General features: G+C 39.0%; 1 protein-coding gene across 1 annotated transcript in view; it reads right to left on the bottom strand.

The window, feature by feature from the left end:
- Positions 1–2,613: 2,613 nt before the first annotated feature.
- Positions 2,614–20,860, bottom strand: part of LOC128695365 (fibrillin-2-like) — a 45,683-nt gene continuing 27,436 nt past the window's right edge. The window contains exons 7-10 of the mRNA XM_070096764.1: positions 16,314–16,483; positions 10,865–11,077; positions 9,026–9,287; positions 2,614–7,996 (exon numbers count right to left, since the gene is read on the bottom strand). Coding sequence (XP_069952865.1) covers positions 7,815–7,996; positions 9,026–9,287; positions 10,865–11,077; positions 16,314–16,483 — 827 coding nt within the window. The 3' untranslated portion in view covers positions 2,614–7,814. The remainder of the gene's footprint in view (positions 7,997–9,025; positions 9,288–10,864; positions 11,078–16,313; positions 16,484–20,860) is intronic.

The following is a 20,860-nucleotide window of genomic DNA, read 5'->3' on the forward strand; positions in this document are numbered from 1 at the left end:
GTAGGGGACTTGAATGCTAAAGTAGGAGAAACTTTTAGAGAGGGTGTGGTAGGTAAGTTTGGGGTGCCAGGTGTAAATGATAATGGGAGCCCTTTGATTGAACTTTGTATAGAAAGGGGTTTAGTTATAGGTAATACATATTTTAAGAAAAAGAGGATAAATAAGTATACACGATATGATGTAGGGCGAAATGACAGTAGTTTGTTGGATTATGTATTGGTAGATAAAAGACTGTTGAGTAGACTTCAGGATGTACATGTTTATAGAGGGGCCACAGATATATCAGATCACTTTCTAGTTGTAGCTATACTGAGAGTAAAAGGTAGATGGGATACAAGGAGAATAGAAGCATCAGGGAAGAGAGAGGTGAAGGTTTATAAACTAAAAGAGGAGGCAGTTAGGGTAAGATATAAACAGCTATTGGAGGATAGATGGGCTAATGAGAGCATAGGCAATGGGGTCGAAGAGGTATGGGGTAGGTTTAAAAATGTAGTGTTAGAGTGTTCAGCAGAAGTTTGTGGTTACAGGAAAGTGGGTGCAGGAGGGAAGAGGAGCGATTGGTGGAATGATGATGTAAAGAGAGTAGTAAGGGAGAAAAAGTTAGCATATGAGAAGTTTTTACAAAGTAGAAGTGATGCAAGGAGGGAAGAGTATATGGAGAAAAAGAGAGAAGTTAAGAGAGTGGTGAAGCAATGTAAAAAGAGAGCAAATGAGAGAGTGGGTGAGATGTTATCAACAAATTTTGTTGAAAATAAGAAAAAGTTTTGGAGTGAGATTAACAAGTTAAGAAAGCCTAGAGAACAAATGGATTTGTCAGTTAAAAATAGGAGAGGAGAGTTATTAAATGGAGAGTTAGAGGTATTGGGAAGATGGAAGGAATATTTTGAGGAATTGTTAAATGTTGATGAAGATAGGGAAGCTGTGATTTCGTGTATAGGGCAAGGAGGAATAACATCTTGTAGGAGTGAGGAAGAGCCAGTTGTGAGTGTGGGGGAAGTTCGTGAGGCAGTAGGTAAAATGAAAGGGGGTAAGGCAGCTGGGATTGATGGGATAAAGATAGAAATGTTAAAAGTAGGTGGGGATATAGTTTTGGAGTGGTTGGTGCAATTATTTAATAAATGTATGGAAGAGGGTAAGGTACCTAGGGATTGGCAGAGAGCATGCATAGTTCCTTTGTATAAAGGCAAAGGGGATAAAAGAGAGTGCAAAAATTATAGGGGGATAAGTCTGTTGAGTGTACCTGGTAAAGTGTATGGTAGAGTTATAATTGAAAGAATTAAGAGTAAGACGGAGAATAGGATAGCAGATGAACAAGAAGGCTTTAGGAAAGGTAGGGGGTGTGTGGACCAGGTGTTTACAGTGAAACATATAAGTGAACAGTATTTAGATAAGGCTAAAGAGGTCTTTGTGGCATTTATGGATTTGGAAAAGGCGTATGACAGGGTGGATAGGGGGGCAATGTGGCAGATGTTGCAAGTGTATGGTGTAGGAGGTAGGTTACTGAAAGCAGTGAAGAGTTTTTACGAGGATAGTGAGGCTCAAGTTAGAGTATGTAGGAAAGAGGGAAATTTTTTCCCAGTAAAAGTAGGCCTTAGACAAGGATGTGTGATGTCACCGTGGTTGTTTAATATATTTATAGATGGGGTTGTAAGAGAAGTAAATGCGAGGGTTTTGGCAAGAGGCGTGGAGTTAAAAGATAAAGAATCACACACAAAGTGGGAGTTGTCACAGCTGCTCTTTGCTGATGACACTGTGCTCTTGGGAGATTCTGAAGAGAAGTTGCAGAGATTGGTGGATGAATTTGGTAGGGTGTGCAAAAGAAGAAAATTAAAGGTGAATACAGGAAAGAGTAAGGTTATGAGGATAACAAAAAGATTAGGTGATGAAAGATTGAATATCAGATTGGAGGGAGAGAGTATGGAGGAGGTGAACGTATTCAGATATTTGGGAGTGGACGTGTCAGCGGATGGGTCTATGAAAGATGAGGTGAATCATAGAATTGATGAGGGAAAAAGAGTGAGTGGTGCACTTAGGAGTCTGTGGAAACAAAGAACTTTGTCCTTGGAGGCAAAGAGGGGAATGTATGAGAGTATAGTTTTACCAACGCTCTTATATGGGTGTGAAGCGTGGGTGATGAATGTTGCAGCGAGGAGAAGGCTGGAGGCAGTGGAGATGTCATGTCTGAGGGCAATGTGTGGTGTGAATATAATGCAGAGAATTCGTAGTTTGGAAGTTAGGAGGAGGTGCGGGATTACCAAAACTGTTGTCCAGAGGGCTGAGGAAGGGTTGTTGAGGTGGTTCGGACATGTAGAGAGAATGGAGCGAAACAGAATGACTTCAAGAGTGTATCAGTCTGTAGTGGAAGGAAGGCGGGGTAGGGGTCGGCCTAGGAAAGGTTGGAGGGAGGGGGTAAAGGAGGTTTTGTGTGCGAGGGGCTTGGACTTCCAGCAGGCATGCGTGAGCGTGTTTGATAGGAGTGAATGGAGACAAATGGTTTTTAATACTTGACGTGCTGTTGGAGTGTGAGCAAAGTAACATTTATGAAGGGATTCAGGGAAACCGGCAGGCCGGACTTGAGTCCTGGAGATGGGAAGTACAGTGCCTGCACTCTGAAGGAGGGGTGTTAATGTTGCAGTTTAAAAACTGTAGTGTAAAGCACCCTTCTGGCAAGACAGTGATGGAGTGAATGATGGTGAAAGTTTTTCTTTTTCGGGCCACCCTGCCTTGGTGGGAATCGGCCGGTGTGATAATAAAAAAAAAAAAAAAAAATTCGAAATTGGCATCTTTTGAAATTTGTGTGAAATTGGCAGAATTGGCAATTTCGGGCCACTTTATTGGATAATTGAAACTGGTAAATGGGTCGTTTCTTGTACTCATTCGATAGAAAAAATGGAGTTCTAGCGAAATAGTTATGATCTTTGTCGACTGGTACATTGGAATTGGCCAAAAATAGGGCTCAAAGTAGGCGAAATCGCCGATATGTAAACATTGTTGAGACCGCTAACTTCGCAAGAGCATAATTCCGTAGGCTTTCCATTAAATTTCATACTTTTGGTGTCATTATGATCGGGAAAAGATTCTCTATCATTTCATAAGAAAAAATAATAATTTTTGTTTTTTCCGAAAATTTTCTGACCTTGAGAACAAGTTTCGGAGAGGGCCTGCTGACCCTGAAAGGGTTAAGACTACAAATGTAACAGAAATAATAATATTTCTTACCTTAAATTGTGGGTGCTGGTGTTTGTGGATGATTGTGAAGAGAGTGGAGAGTTATGTTGTGGTCCTACTGGGCTGAGGTGGATGGTAGAGGTTCTGGTACTGAAGTCGATGGTTGTATTGGAGTGTCTAACTTGAAGTCATTCAGTCAGTCAGTCAAGTCACTCAGTAAGTCAGTCAAGTCACTCAGTAAGTCAGTCAAGTTACTCAGTAAGTCAGCCAAGTCACTCAGTAAGTCAATCAAGTCACTCACTAAGTTAGTCAAGTCACTCAGTAAGTCCATCAAGTCATTCAGTAAGTCAGTCAAGTCACTCAGTAAGTCAGTCAAGTCATTAAGCCAGTCAAGTCATTCAGTAAGTCAGTCAAGTCACTCAGTAAGTTAGTCAGGTCATTCAGTAAGTCAGGCAAGTCATTCAGTAAGTCAGTCAAGCACCTAAAGTAGGTTCCTGACCAGCCAGGCTGTGGCTCGTACGTTGGTTTGCTTGCAGCCAGCAGTAACAGCCTGGTTGATCAGGCTCTGATCCACCAGGAGGCCTGGTCACAGACCGGGCCGCGGGGGCATTGACCCCCGGAACTCTCTCCAGGTAAACTCCAGGTAAGTAATTAAAATATCATAACACAATTCACAAACACAGCTGCCTTGTAGCAGAGAAAGCCTGGACACTTATGAATTATGAACGCTGGGGTGGTGGAGTGGTGTTGGGTAGGGGTAGGGGATGGCAGGAGGGCTCCATGGCTGCTCCACATCAAGGCGGCTGCTTGAGCAAAACAGAATTTTTTTTTCCTTCCCACAAACTGAACTGTGTTAAATTAATTATACGTGTTACATTCTTCAATCGTGCAATACTCAAATCGTACCAAATAAACTCGTGCTAAATGATGGTCTGCTGTAGTTCTCATTGTTTTGTGTATGTAAAACTATAATTAATCTTTAAAAAATGTATTTTTTTTTGTTAATATTTTGGGTGTCTGGAATGGATTAATTGTATTTACATTAATTCTTATGGGAAATATTATTCCGGTTTTAAGCCATTTCGGTTTTAGGCCAACCTTTTGGAACGGATTGTGGCCGATAACCGAGGGTCCACTGTATAATAAACCCACTACGTAACATACAAACATGATAAATACACCCCACAGAAGAATAAATTAACATAAATATGTAAATTAAAAGGACACAAGTGCAACTAATGTGACATTTTAGTGTGGCAACGTTTCGCTCTCCAGGAGCTTTGTCAAACCGTTATGGCTTGAGGTGTATAAATAGAAAACAGGAATTAATAAAGGGGATGTAAATAGAGTGCTAAAATTATCTAACAGACAGGACTCGCAGCAATGGCTTCAAATTGGAAAAATTCCGATTCAGGAAGGATATAGGAAAGCACTGGTTTGGTAATAGAGTTGTGGATGAGTGGAACAAACTCCTGAGTACCGTCATAGAAGCTAAGACGTTATGTAGTTTAAAAAATAGGTTGGAAAAATACATGAGTGGGTGTGGGTGGGTATGAGATGGACCTGACTAGCTTGTGCTACTAGGCTGGATGTCGTGCTCCTCCCTTAAGTGACGTGTCTGACCTCACTAGGTCAAGGCACTGGCTTAAGCCGGTGGGAGAATTGGACTTGTCTTTTATAGGCCAGTAGGCCTGTTGCTGTGTTCCTTCTTTCTTACGTTCTTATTACCTTGCATGGTATACATGTCAGTGAAATTGGTCTGTAGTTCAATGCTTCCTGCTTGTCTCCTTTCTTAATTTTTTTATCGCATTGGCAGTCTCCCACCTAGGCAGGGTGACCCAAAAAAGAAACACTTTTACTGTCATTCACTCTATCATTTTCTTGCCAGAAGTGCATTGATATTGCATTTCAGATACCCTTGCAAACTGCAAATATCCCCACCCCTCCTTTAGCGTGCAGGCACTGTATTTCCCACCTCCAGGACGTATGTCTGGCTAATCAGTTTCCCTGAATCCCTTCACAAAATATTACCTTGCTCACACTCCAACAGTATATCCTATCTAACACACTCACATATGCCTGCTGAATGACCAAGCCCCTTGCACACAAAATTTCCTTTACCCCCTCCCTCCTACTGTGCTTTTATTTATTTATTTATTTATTTTATGTCTTTGCAAACAGTACATTGAGATTTTGTATTTACAATAGTGGGTTGCAATACAAAGAGAGCCTCTATTATGCCTAGGCATTATGGGCCAACTTAACATTATTGGCTTACATACTACTTAACACTAAGGATTATATCATAGTTGTACAGTAGGATAGTAATTATTTCATAGTTGTACAGTAGATTATTAATTATAAATGAATCAAAATTTATATTAGACAAAAGATATATTCATATATTCGAAAATACTTTTTGTGAAAACAATGATTCAGTTATATTCCTGTCAACAATGGATAAAAGGTTCAAAGTAACTGTTGAAGTTATGATGTGGGAGTACATAAGTGAGTATGTGTGTACTGAGTATTTAATCTGTCTTAAATGATTTTCAGACTGGGTTACTTTAATATCTTCTGGTAATGAATTCCATATTTTGGGGCCCTTTATGTGCATAGAGTTTTTACACAGTGTGATATGGACACGAGGTATATCAAAAAAAGATCTGTCTTGTGTTGTGGTCATGTGTCCTGTTTAGGTTGGTGAGGAGAAGTTTGAGTGGAGGGTTTATGTCTGCGTGTATTGTTCTGTGTATGTAGTAGGCACATGAATAAGTATGGATGTTCTTAATGGTGAGCAGATTTAGACTTTTGAAAATTGGTGGAGTATGCTGGTGGGAGTGGGAATTTGTTATCATTCTTACTGCTGACTTTTGCTGGGTTATTAGGGGTTTTAGGTGATTGGATGTTGTTGATCCCCATGCACAAATTCCATATGTAAGATAAGGGTATGTGAGTGAATGGTACAGTGCCAGGAGAGCTGATTGTGGAACGTAGTGCCTTATCTTCGATAGTATGCCTTCAGTCTTGGAGATTTTCTTGGTGATTTGTTGTATGTGTGTCCAGAGCTTAATAAGGCTACTGTCAAGGTGGATATCTAGGAATTTTCCCTCTGTGAGTCTTGTGACTGATGATCTGTTTAGCATTATGTTAATTAGATCATTTGCAGTTTTCTTTCCAAACTGAATGAAATAGGTTTTATCAGTGTTCAGGGTAAGTTTGTTAGTCATCATCCAGGCAGATATTTTCTGTAATTCGGCATTGACTGTGTTTGCTAGTATGACTGTGTTTGGGTGGGAAAAGACATATGTAGTGTCATCTGCAAATAATATGGGTTTGAGTAGCTGTGATGCATTTGGTAGATCATTGATGTAGATGAGAAAGAGGAGTGGTCCAAAGACACTTCCTTGTGGGACTCCTACTGTGATTGGGTGGGTGGAAGAGTTTGCATCATTTGCATACACATATTGAGTTCTGTTACTAAGGTATGATTTTAGGTAGTTGAGGGAGTGGCCTCTGATACCACAGTGCGTTAATTTGGAGTACAGCAGTTTATGGTCGACTGTATCAAAAGCTTTACGTAAATCAATGAAAATGCCCAGCGGGACTTCTATCTTTTCAAGTGTGGTATATATTAGTTCTAGCATGTGTATGATAGCATCATTTGTGCTTTTATTATTCCTGAATTCAAACTGACAAGGGTTTAATATGTTGTGTGAGACAAAGTAGGAATAGATCAGTCTATGAATTATTTTTCAAAGATTTTAGAGAGCAGTGATAAGTTATATATTGGTCTATAGTTATTCAAGTCAGCTTGGTCACCTCCTTTGTGGATCGGAGTGACCCTCGCTATTTTGAGGATTGTTGGGAAGGAAGATGATTCAATGGATTTGTTAAAGAGCGTTGCAATAACTGGTGACAATACTTGAGAAGCTTTTTTGTACATAAAAGCAGGCGAGTTGTTTATGTCTCCTGCCTTGTTTTTAAGGGTGTTTATGATGAGCGTAACTTTTATGGGGTTGATTGGAACTAGGAATAGCGTATTTGGGTAGGTACCTATGAGGTAGTCTGATGGACAGGTGTTTGCGCTTGGTATTTTGTTCGCTAGATTTTTTCCTATGGTGGAGAAGAAAACATCGAGTCTGTTCGCTGTTTCAGTAGGTGTGAGTAGGGGTTCATCTGATTTTGTTAGTTTGATTGTTTTGTTTTTGGATAACTTTTTAGTTCCAAGAATTTCAGATAGAGTTTTCCAGGTTTTTTTCATATCGTCGTTGATGTTATTTAATCTATTTTCATAATACAATTTTTTAGACCTTCTAATCAGGCTGGTAAGTGCTGACGAGTAATGTTTAGACTGTTCTCTATGACCCATTCTATACTGTTTTTAATATTTGTGCTTTGTGTTAATGGATTTGAGGATGCTTGGTGTTAGCCAGGAATTATTCAGTCTCTTTGCTGTGATCTGTTTAGTTTTTTGGGGGCAATGTTTGTTATAGAGGCTCTGGGCTTTTTTTAGAAAATTATTTATACATTCATTCATATCTGTATATGTTTCGAGCTCATTTTGACAATCGATGTTATTCATAGCTGATATAAAGTTGCATTACAATTGTTCTTGACTTGACTAAGTTATGACTTTATATTAGTTATGAGCAATGTACGGAAAATATATTTAATGCATTTGTTGTGTTTACTGGCTCACTCATGCAAACTTGCATCATCATTGTAGATTCAAAGCCTTCATCACAGTCACATATGAAGGAGCCCGCAGTATTCTGGCAGGTACCATTGCCACAAACATCATGCATGATGCCACACTCATCAATATCTGCAGATATAATACAACTTGTAAAACATGTGACAAAATAAAAATTTCAATATATACAGTAAAAAAGTAATAAAATATCTTAGATATTAATATATGAAACAAAATATTTCAACTAGGAAATTGTGCTTGAAACTATGACAGTGTTCACTAAACTTTATAATGAGTATGAAAATTATTCCATGTACAGTGGTCCCTCGTTTTTCGTAATTAATCCATTCCTGGAGGAGCTACTATAAACGAAATTTACGATTTACGAATCAATTTTCCCCATAAGAAATAATGTAAATACAATTAATCAGTTCCTGACACCCAGAAGTATTAAAACAAAAATTTTTTTTACATGAAATATACATGTAGTACATAAACAATACAATGGGAAATGATGAATGAAACATTAACAGCATAACACTTACCTTTATTGGAGATTCTTCTTAGTGTATGGGAGACTGGAGGGGGAGAGAGATTGGATTGTTTACAGTTTGGAAGGGGAATCCCCTTCCAGCAACACCTCAGGTACCAATTGCTTCTCTGGGGTTGCTTCTCTTCTCTGTTTCTTAATGCCACTAGGACCACCTTGAGAGTCACTCTAGTCCTGTCTCACAAAGTAACTGTGGAGAGAGCTCTGTTTCTGGCATCTCTTTAACACTTCCCTAAAATGGCCCAAGACTTTGTCACTGTACATATTTCTCACCTTCTTTACCACAGGCTTGGCACTAGGAGCTTTCTTTGGAGCCATGGTAGCTTATTTAGTACTTGCAAGCACTAAAATGAGTGGAATATTATGAAATATTTCGTAGGAGCACTTGAGGGGACCTTCACTCACTGGTAAACAATGCCAGACTGGCTGGGTAGGGAGGCCTCCCCGGCTCACACCGTGCGTACGCGTCCCGGACGAACTACTATTTGCGAGTCAACCTATGATAAGCGAGTCCATGTTTATACGAAAATACCCCTATGATTGGCGAAATTTACGATTGCCGAGAACTACGAAAAGCGAGGGACCACTGGATTGCAATGATCAATACTTACCTACACATTTTATGCCATCTTCATCCAACGCGTAGCCTTGATTGCATCGGCATGAAAAGGAGCCAATTGAGTTTCTACAGCGGCCATTGTCACACATGTCAGAATAAGTTGTGCACTCATTCACATCTCTGCGTCCATCATAGCCATAGCTTTTTGGGCATAGTTCATCGAAGGTTTCAGCACCAGGTCGAGGGCAAGCTTCACACGACTCTCCCCAGGCCTTCCCCACTGTACAACAGCACGTTGATTTTTGGAACAGCCCCTGTAACACAAGACATAAAACTTAACTTACAAATGCTGACAAGGTTCTAGTCCGGTCCATTATATGATGTACCAAAAAGCTTATACTTTTTTTTTTTATTTTTTTTTTTTTATCAAACTGGCCGATTCCCACCAAGGCAGGGTGGCCCGAAAAAGAAAAACTTTCACCATCATTCACTCCATCACTGTCTTGCCAGAAGGGTGCTTTACACTTCAGTTTTTAAACTGCAACATTAACACCCCTCCTTAATAACTATAATTTAATAGTTCAATTAGGACAGTTATAATAATTTTTAAAGCAGGAAGAGACAAAATTTTTTAGTCACCAAGATAATTAAACAAAAAAATTGGGGGTAAATACAGGTACCATCCGACTCATGAACGAGCTTGGTTCCAACCAACCGGTCGTAAGTCAAAATGGGTGTAAGTCGAACCTTAGAAAACTGCCGATAGGGATACTTCAAAAGTCAAATCTTAATATTGTAAAGCATGTTTCAGTGTCCCCTCTCTATTACATAAGAACATAAGAAACATTTCACCATTCTCCTTTTAATGGACTGATGAAGCCACTGTGTGGCGAAATGTTTCCTCATTAAAGATACCCAAGTATTGCACGTGTGTCTAATTTATCAACTTGTCGGTTCTTTGAACCATTCATCTACAACATAAGAGAAAAGGAACACTGCAGCAGGCCTGTTGGCCCAAATTGGGCATGCCTTCTCAAATCCATCCATCCATATACATTTGCCCAACCTATTTTTTATGCTACCCAAGCCATAGCTTTTGTAACCTTTCTTTCTTATGTACAAGATAACTTTTCCACCATTTGTATAACTACTACTACTACCTCTACTTGTGTGGGTGAAACGTTGTTAATAAAGTATCACACTATACTGCTGCGTCTGACCATGCGTCTAGCAGCCCTGCTGCCAGACGCACGGTCGTAAGTCGAGTGGTGGTCATAAGTCGGATGGTGAGTGTAATATGAAACAAATGAAATTGTACCAAGTACGATTTCAGTTTAAGGATAAAGTTAATAACTGCAAAAACTAAGTTCTACCCAAAAAAAAATTAGTAACGTTATAAAGAGGGGCAAAAATTTATTGGAAGACACGAAGACAGTCAGGATAATACTATGCTCTCCTAGCACACTGTCTTAGGAAACAACTATTGTGATACATAATAACCCAGAGACTATTGTATAGCTAGCTAGTAATAGTAATTTAAAGTTGGATGTGTCTCATTAAAATGCTACGTTTTACAATAAATATATTTATAACAAAATATGATCGTCTTCTTTGTTGATTACAGTATCATGTGTTTAATCCTGAGCTTACTTCTCACCTGAAAAGTAGTTTAAAACTGTAAGCAGAACAAATATCTTGTCTCCGTAATTCACGTGAGCCGTAAAAGGCAACTAAAATGCCAGGAGCAAGAGGTTAGTAACCCCTTCTCCTATATAAATTACTACATTCAAAAGAAAAACCTATGCTTTTCTTTTTAGGACACCCTACCTTGGTGGGAGACAGCCAGTGTTAAAAAAAATGACATTATCTGAAAATTAAATGGAAGTGGTACCTCCAACTCTTTGCTGCACACGCCATTCCTGTACTCAAGGAAGCACGTCTCTTCTCTCAGGTCGAGGCATTTTGTCTTGGTGTCATCGTGGGTGAGACCAGGAGGACAGTTACAGGTAAAGGAACCATCAGTATTTACACATTCACCACCACCCTGACAGATTCCTGGGTTCAACTGACACTCTTTGATATCCTGACATGTCTTCCCATCCATCTGAAATTAAACAATTATTATTTGGTAGCCAATGAGACAAAATTTTTAATTAAAACTCAAAATGAACAAATATCTCACAATTCTTTTAGGACCATAAACACTTGTATTTTATAAAATACTGAGAAAAATCTGCAAAGCTAACTAAAATATGCTATTTTGATTCTCAAACACATCTGCTCACTTTATACTACTCTGTAGTCTATCCATACCTTGCTTATGGTAACTGTGCATGGGAATCAACAACAGCTAATCACCTTAAACCTGTAGTTACATAGCAAAAATCAGCTCTCAAAATAATTTAGGGATTAGGCAACACTCACTCACTCCATATTAAAAGCTTAAATATGTTTAACATACAAAATATTCACACTTTCTACTTAGCACAAAATGTCTACAGGACACTTGGTGCAAACATTAACCCAGGGCTTAAGTACTATCTGGAGAGCTGCAACAGAACACATGGACACAATGCAAGGAACAAGTATCTCTTTGACATTCCACATGTATGTCTCAATCTGTTTAAAAACTCGATGCAGAAAAAATGTCCAAAATATATGAACTCATTGATTGAAAATGCCAAAAGTTCCCCAACATCTTTACATATTGTTAAAGAGAACATATTTAAAATTATTATTATCACACTGGCCAATTCCCACCAAGGCAGGGTGGCCCGAAAAAGAAAAAACTTTCACCATCATTCACTCCATCACTCTCTTGCCAGAAGGGTGCTTTACACTACAGTTTTTAAACTGCAACATTAACACCCCTCATTCAGAGTGCAGACACTGTACTTCTCATCTCCAGGACTCAAGTCCGGCCTGCCAGTTTCCCTGAATCCCTTCATAAATGTTACTTTGCTCACACTCCAACAGCATTAAAAACCATTTCTCTCCATTCACTCCTATCAAACACGCTCACGCATGCCTGCTGGAAGTCCAAGCCCCTCCCTCCAACTTTTCCTAAGCCGACCCCTACCCCGCCTTCCTTCCACTACAGACTGATACACTCTTGAAGTCAAACTGTTTTGCTCCATTCTCTCTACATGTCCAAACCACCTCAACAACCCTTCCTCAGCCCTCTGGACAAGTTTTGGTAATCCCGCACCTCCTTCTAACTTCCAAACTACGAATTCTCTGCATTATATTCACACCACACATTGCCCTCAGACATGACATCTCCACTGCCTCCAGCCTTTTCCTCGCTGCAACATTCATCACCCATGCTTCACATCCATATAAGAGCGTTGGTAAAAACTTTACTCTCATACATTCCCCTCTTTGCCTCCAAGGACAATGTTCTTTGTCTCCACAGACTATGATTCACCTCATCTTTCATAGACCCTTCCGCTGACACGTCCACTCCCAAATATCTGAATACATTCACCTCGTCCATACTCTCTCCCTCCAATCTGATATCCAATCTTTCATCACCTAATCTTTTTGTTATCCTCATAACCTTACTCTTTCCTGTATTCACTTTTAATTTTCTTCTTTTGCATACCCTACCAAATTCATCCACCAATCTCTGCAACTTCTCTTCAGAATCTCCCAAGAGCACAGTGTCATCAGCAAAGAGCAACTGTGACAACTCCCACTTTATGTGTGATTCTTTATCTTTTAACTCCACGCCTCTTGCCAAGACTCTCGCATTTACTTCTCTTACAACCCCATCTATAAATATATTAAACAACCACGGTGACATCACACATCCTTGTCTAAGGCCTACTTTTACTGGGAAATAATCTCCCTCTTTCCTACATACTCTAACTTGAGCCTCACTATCCTCGTAAAAACTCTTCACTGCTTTCAGTAACCTACCTCCTACACCATACACCTGCAACATCTGCCACATTGCCCCCCTATCCACCCTGTCATACACCTTTTCCAAATCCATAAATGCCACAAAAACCTCTTTAGCCTTATCTAAATACTGTTCACTTATATGTTTCACTGTAAACACCTGGTCCACACACCCCCTACCTTTCCTAAAGCCTCCTTGTTCATCTGCTATCCTATTCTCCGTCTTACTCTTAACCCTTTCAGGGTCCAAGGTCCAAATCTGGAGTCACGCACCAGTGTCCAAGAATTTTCAAAAAAAATATTTGTTATATTTTCTTATGAAATCGTAGAGAATCTTTTTGTGAAGGTAATAAAACAAAAAGTACGAAATTTGGTGGAAAAGTGATGAAATTATGCTCTCGCGAATTTTGATGTGTCAGCGATATTTACGAATCGGCGATTTTGCCGACTTTGACTCCCATTTTAGGCCAATTACATTATTCCAATCAACCAAATTCTTAGCTATTTCACTAGTATTACTTCTATTCTATCGATTGAGCACAAGAAATCGCCAAGTCAACTGTTTCAACTACAAAATAAAGTGATTGGAAATTGTTAATTTGGTCAATTTAACACAAAGTTCAAAATATTCCAATTTCAAAATAGGGTCCAGAATGAACAATGTAGGCATTCCTGGCACTAAACTAACATTTCCTCTGTTCATTAGTTATGTTTTGAGGCTTTACAAATAAATTCCATTTTGATTTTTTATTCACATAATGAATTTTTATTCACACCAAAAAATAGAAGATTTACTGTTATGCAATACTGTAATAATTGTATAAATATCATCACCATATTTGTGAATGTATATTAGACCCACCAGCTGACGTGTATTAGACGTGTGAGGTCGTTTGTTTACTCTTGAATATCGGCAAAAATTTAACATTTCCGCTACTTTGAGCTCAGTTTCAAGCCATTTCCAATGTTAAAACCAATCAAAATCATCTCTATTTCTGTAATATGTCTTCCATTCTATCAAATGAGACCAAGAAATCGCAAATACAACTATAAAAAACATATGAAAAAACACTGCAAAGTTGCTGTTTTAATCGAAAAATCATGATTTCATTTTTTTTCTCTCATTATACACAGTGTGCTGCAGGATCTGTTTTATGTGGTGCACACATACCACATAGATGTATTCTCTCATATCTAGGCCCAAATGTACCACTCACAGTTTATCAGAGTGAGCTGAGCTCATGGCGTAGATCTACGGTTTGGACCCTGAACGTAAAGCCGTAGATCTACGGGACGGACCCTGAAAGGGTTAATTCTTTCAATAATAACTCTACCATACACTTTACCAGGTATATTCAACAGACTTATTTTTTTTTTATTATCACACTGGCCGATTCCCACCAAGGCAGGGTGGCCCGAAAAAGAAAAACTTTCACCACCATTCACTCCATCACTGTCTTGCCAGAAGGGTGCTTTACACTACAGTTTTTAAACTGCAACATTTACACCCCTCCTTCAGAGTGTAGGCACTGTACTTCCCATCTCCAGGACTCAAGTCCGGCCTGCCGGTTTCCCTGAACCCCTTCATAAATGTTACTTTGCTCACACTCCAACAGCACGTCAAGTATTAAAAACCATTCGTCTCCATTCACTCCTATCAAACACGCTCACGCATGCCTGCTGGAAGTCCAAGCCCTTCGCACACAAAACCTCCTTTACCCCCTCCCTCCAACCTTTCCTAGGCCGACCCCTACCCCGCCTTCCTTCCACTACAGACTTATCCCCCTATAATTTTTGCACTCTCTTTTGTCCCCTTTCCCTTTATACAAAGGAACTATGCATGCTCTCTGCCAATCCCTAGGTACCTTACCCTCTTCCATACATTTATTAAATAATTGCACCAACCACTCCAAAACTATATCCCCACCTGCTTTTAACATTTCTATCTTTATCCCATCAATCCCGGCTGCCTTACCCCCTTTCATTTTACCTACTGCCTCACGAACTTCCCCCACACTCACAACTGGCTCTTCCTCACTCCTACAAGATGTTATTCCTCCTTGCCCTATACATGAAATCACAGCTTCCCTATCTTCATCAACATTTAACAATTCCTCAAAATATTCCCTCTATCTTCCCAATACCTCTAACTCTCCATTTAATAACTCTCCTCTCCATTTTTAACTGACAAATCCATTTGTTCTCTAGGCTTCCTTAACTTGTTAATCTCACTCCAAAACTTTTTCTTATTTTCAACAAAATTTGTTGATAACATCTCACCCACTCTCTCATTTGCTCTCTTTTTACATTGTTTCACCACTCTCTTAACCTCTCTCTTTTTCTCCATATACTCTTCCCTCCTTGCATCACTTCTACTTTGTAAAAACTTCTCATATGCTAACTTTTTCTCCCTTACTACTCTCTTCACATCATCATTCCACCAATCGCTCCTCTTCCCTCCCGCACCCACTTTCCTGTAACCACAAACTTCTGCTGAACACTCTAACACTACATTTTTAAACCTACCCCATACCTCTTCGACCCCATTGCCTATGCTCTCATTAGCCCATCTATCCTCCAATAGCTGTTTATATCTTACCCTAACTGCCTCCTCTTTTAGTTTATAAACCTTCACCTCTCTCTTCCCTGATGCTTCTATTCTCCTTGTATCCCATCTACCTTTTACTCTCAGTGTAGCTACAGCTAAAAAGTGATCTGATATATCTGTGGCCCCTCTATAAACATGTACATCCTGAAGTCTACTCAACAGTCTTTTATCTACCAATACATAATCCAACAAACTACTGTCATTTTGCCCTACATCATATCTTGTATACTTATTTATCCTCTTTTTCTTAAAATATGTATTACCTATAACTAAACCCCTTTCTATACAATTCAATCAAAGGGCTCCCATTATCATTTACACCTGGCACCCCAAACTTACCTAGCACACCCTCTCTAAAAGTTTCTCCTACTTTAGCATTCAGATCCCCTACCACAATTACTCTCTCACTTGGTTCAAAGGTTCCTGTACATTCACTTAACATCTCCCAAAATCTCTCTCTCTCCTCTACATTCCTCTCTTCTCCAGGTGCATACACACTTATTATGACCCACTTTTCGCATCCAACCTTTACTTTAATCCACATAATTCTTGAATTTACACATTCATATTCTCTTTTCTCCTTCCATAACTGATCCTTCAACATTACTGCTACCCCTTCCTTAGCTCTAACTCTCTCAGATACTCCAGATTTATGTCTATTAAATGTCTGTAAATCCTCATGCTTTGATTCCTCCACATTAATTCAACCACTCAATGAATGAGTTTCATTAAATATTTCTTTATCATACAATTTACACTTATTAGAAACTCTTAGCTATAAAAAAAATGAACCAGATATTATGACAATATTATAAAAACTGAAACAAACCTTAGCAAAACCAATAGGACAGTCACAATCAGCTGGGTTGCATATTTCACATGGGGAACCCCAAGCTTTTCCAATGGTGCAGCAACATTCTGATTTGAGAGTCACTTTTGGTAGATTGTTTTCGCAGCGTCCATCCTTCACCTTAGTCCAGCATGACCCACGTCGGTTGTCTAGAAAATTTGCAAAAGTAATATATTTCCTAATGATATTTACTGGATCATGGTAAAGCTCAACACAAATTTATAAAAAAAAAAAAAATTACTGAATTAGAATAAAGGTTTATATTGTGGTAATAAATTATGTATATAAGATAGTATAAAAGCTCAAGAATAAAATCTTTAAGTTATATAATAAGAATACAAGAATTTTTTAAAACACATATTGTTATCTTGTGTATAGGACTCTGCAATCACTTACATTCTTAGAATATGTACATTTAAATTAGCATTTAAATGATTTACAGTAGTATCTTACCAATGCAATACCTGCCAGTTGAATCAAGAATTGTTCCTTCATCACATTCACACCTGTATGAGCCAATGACATTGACACAAGTCCCTCCCACACAGGCATCCTCCCCGAGTTCACTGCACTCATCAACATCCTCACAGACATGCGTGCTGGGATTAAGTTGTGTACCAGACGGGCAGATACACTGGTAGCTTCCTGGTGTGTTTCGACACTATAATACAATAATATAAATCAGGTTTACAGTATTACACAGCTATGAAGAATTAACTGTTCTTAGGCACTAAAACTAAATATCATATATATTTCCTTCACATTCATATATAGGCTTTAGTTGATGAAATATTTGTACGTAGTTTTGTGCTCTGTTAACCATAAGGTTTAATAAAAAGGACTTTTTACCATAACAGTCTAAGATCCTAATATTTATACTTTTGCATTAGCTGATTTAATTAAACTGTAGTTAACTTTGCAACACACTTCCATTAATCAGTATCCCCTCTCAAGCCTATGTTTAACACTTCTTTTAGTTATTCATTCTTTTCCATTAGGTACAATTTTCATATCCTAAAGGAAATATATTAGCCTCCAGCATTTTTTTACTATCAAAATTTATCACTCACACTCTATGCATTAATCAGGGTTTCAGGGCAAACAACATCAACTTTTAAGAGTCATTGGATTTCAAAGAATATTCTGAGTTTTTGCAAATGCTATGAATGCAATTCATAATTCACCGACATGAATATTAATTGTATAGTGTAATTTACCTGGCCACCATCACACAACAAGTTGTCAATGGCAGATTCGTTGATGTCGTGACAGAGGCGACCAGTATCATCCACCCTATAGCCAGTATTACAAATGCAGCGATATCCTCCTTCCAAGTTCTCACAGGCACCATTTCAACAAATGGTTGGGTTCAAGGCACACTCATTGATATCTACATAAAACAAGAATTTTTTTAGGTAAAGAGGGATACTGATCAGTAAGAAATTATTACAGCTGTAATTGTTCTTATTACAACTACTGCTGCTCACACTGTATCTAACACTGCTACACTTACAACTATTATTCCAGCTGCTAACACTGCTAGTCACAACTATTATTCCAGCTACTAACACTGCTAGTTACAACTATTACTCCAGCTACTAACACTGCTAGTTACTGTACAACTATTACTCCAGCTACTAACACTGCTAGTTACTGTACAACTATTACTCCAGCTACTAACACTGCTAGTTACAATTATTATTCCAGCCACTAACACTGCTAGTTACAACTATTACTCTAGCTTCTAACACTGCTACTTACAACTATTACTCCAGATACTAACACTGCTAGTTATAACTATTACTCCAGCCACTAATACTGCTAGTTATAGCTATTACTCCAACCACTAACACTGCTAGTTACAACCATTACTCAAGCCGCTAACACTGCTAGTTACAATTATTACTACAGCCACTAGCACTGCTACAGTTACAACTATTACTCCAACTTTACTTAACACAGCTACAGTTACAACTATTACTCCAACTTACCTAACATAGCTACAGTTACAACTATTACTTCAACTTTACTTAACACAGCTACAGTTACAACTACTGTACAAGTAAATTGAGTTACGAGCTAGCTCCTGGAATGGATTAAACTCGTAAGTCAAGGTTCCACTGTATTTAAATTAGTACTTGATCCTTAATGAGGTCTCTAAAACAGGTAATACTAGATCCTTTTTTTTTTTTAACATGTCAGCTGTTTCCCACCAAGCCAGGGTGACCCAAAAGAAAGAAAAACCCAAAAAAGAAAATACTTTCGTCATCATTCAACACTTCCACCATCACTCATACATAATCAATGTCTTTGCAGAGGTGCTCAGATATGACAGTTTAGATATCCCACCAAACTGCCAATATTCTAAACCCCTCCTAAATATAAAGTGCAGGCATTGTATTTCCCATTTCCAGGACTCAAGTCCACCTAACCAGTTTCCCTGAATCCCTTCACAAAATATTAGAGCCTTATAATAATAATAATAATAATAATAATAATAATAATAATAATAATAATAATAATAATAATAATAATAATAATAATAATAATCTTTATTTTTATAAGCCCATGTACAACACCTAGGGATTGGCAGAGAGCATGCATAGTTCCTTTGTATAAAGGCAAAGGGGATAAAAGAGAGTGCAAAAATTATAGGGGGATAAGTCTGTTGAGTATACCTGGTAAAGTGTATGGTAGAGTTATTATTGAAAGAATTAAGAGTAAGACGGAGAATAGGATAGCAGATGAACAAGGAGGCTTTAGGAAAGGTAGGGGGGGGGTGTGGACCAGGTGTTTACAGTGAAACATATAAGTGAACAGTATTTAGATAAGGCTAAAGAGGTCTTTGTGGCATTTATGGATTTGGAAAAGGCGTATGACAGGGTGGATAGGGGGGCAATGTGGCAGATGTTGCAGGAGTATGGTGTAGGAGGTAGGTTACTGAAAGCAGTGAAGAGTTTTTACGAGGATAGTGAGGCTCAAGTTAGAGTATGTAGGAAAGAGGGAAATTATTTCCCAGTAAAAGTAGGCCTTAGACAAGGATGTGTGATGTCACCATGGTTGTTTAATATATTTATAGCTGGGGTTGTAAGAGAAGTAAATGCGAGGGTCTTGGCAAGAGGCGTGGAGTTAAAAGATAAAAAAAATCACACATAAAGTGGGAGTTGTCACAGTTGCTCTTTGCTGATGACACTGTGCTCTTGGGAGATTCTGAAGAGAAGTTGCAGAGATTGGTGGATGAATTTGGTAGGGTGTGCAAAAGAAGAAAATTGAAAGTGAATACAGGAAAGAGTAAGGTTATGAGGATAACAAAAAGATTAGGTGATGAAAGATTGGATATCAGATTGGAGGGAGAGAGTTTGGAGGAGGTGAATGTATTCAGATATTTGGGAGTGGACGTGTCAGCAGATGGGTCTATGAAAGATGAGGTGAATCATAGAATTGATGAGGGGATAAGGGTGAGCGGTGCACTTAGGGGTCTGTGGAGACAAAGAACTTTGTCCTTGGAGGCAAAGAGGGGAATGTATGAGAGTATAGTTTTACCAACGCTCTTATATGGGTGTGAAGCATGGGTGATGAATGTTGCAGCAAGGAGAAGGCTGGAGGCAGTGGAGATGTCATGTCTGAGGGCAATGTATGGTGTGAATATAATGCAGAGAATTCGTAGTTTGGAAGTTAGGAGGAGGTGCGGGATTACCAAAACTGTTGTCCAGAGGGCTGAGGAAGGGTTGTTGAGGTGGTCCGGACATGTAGAGAGAATGGAGCGAAACAGAATGACTTCAAGAGTGTATCAGTCTGTAGTGGAAGGAACGCGGGGTAGGGGTCGGCCTAGGAAAGGTTGGAGGGAGGGGGTAAAGGAAGTTTTGTTTGTGAGGGGCTTGGACTTCCAGCAGGCATGCATGAGCGTGTTTGATAGGAGTGAATGGAGACAAATGGTTTTTAATACTTGATGCGCTGTTGGAGTGTGAGCAAAGTAACATTTATGAAGGGATTCAGGGAAACCGGCAGGCCGGACTTGAGTCCTGGAGATGGGAAGTACAGTGTCTGCACTCTGAAGGAGGGGTGTTAATGTTGCAGTTTAAAAACTGTAGTGTAAAGCACCCTTCTGGCAAGACAGTGATGGAGTGAATGATGGTGAAAGTTTTTCTTTTTCGGGCCACCCTGCCTTAGTGGGAATCGGCCAGTGTGATAATAAAAAAAATAATGTACAACACACAGACCTAGATGGCATCAATGACATACCATATAGAAAGCTCCTTTTTACAGAGAGCACTTCAGGCAAATTAGGTTAATTTTGTCCCCTGGATGCGACCCACACCGGTCAGCTAAAACCCAGGTACCTATTTACAGCTAGGTGAACATGGTCAGCAGATGTCTTAAGGGGGAATTAGCACTCACTCAGCGCGAATGAAAAATTTTGTCAAAAAATTCACAAACTGAGTTAATCTTATAGAAAAATAGCTTAACTCTCTGGCAACACAATGGTACCAGAATCATTGTTCTACGACATTCCTACAAGGAATTAT

This window comes from Cherax quadricarinatus, chromosome 4 (genome assembly GCF_038502225.1).
Source record: "Cherax quadricarinatus isolate ZL_2023a chromosome 4, ASM3850222v1, whole genome shotgun sequence".
In the NCBI taxonomy this organism is placed as follows: Eukaryota; Metazoa; Arthropoda; class Malacostraca; order Decapoda; family Parastacidae; genus Cherax; species Cherax quadricarinatus.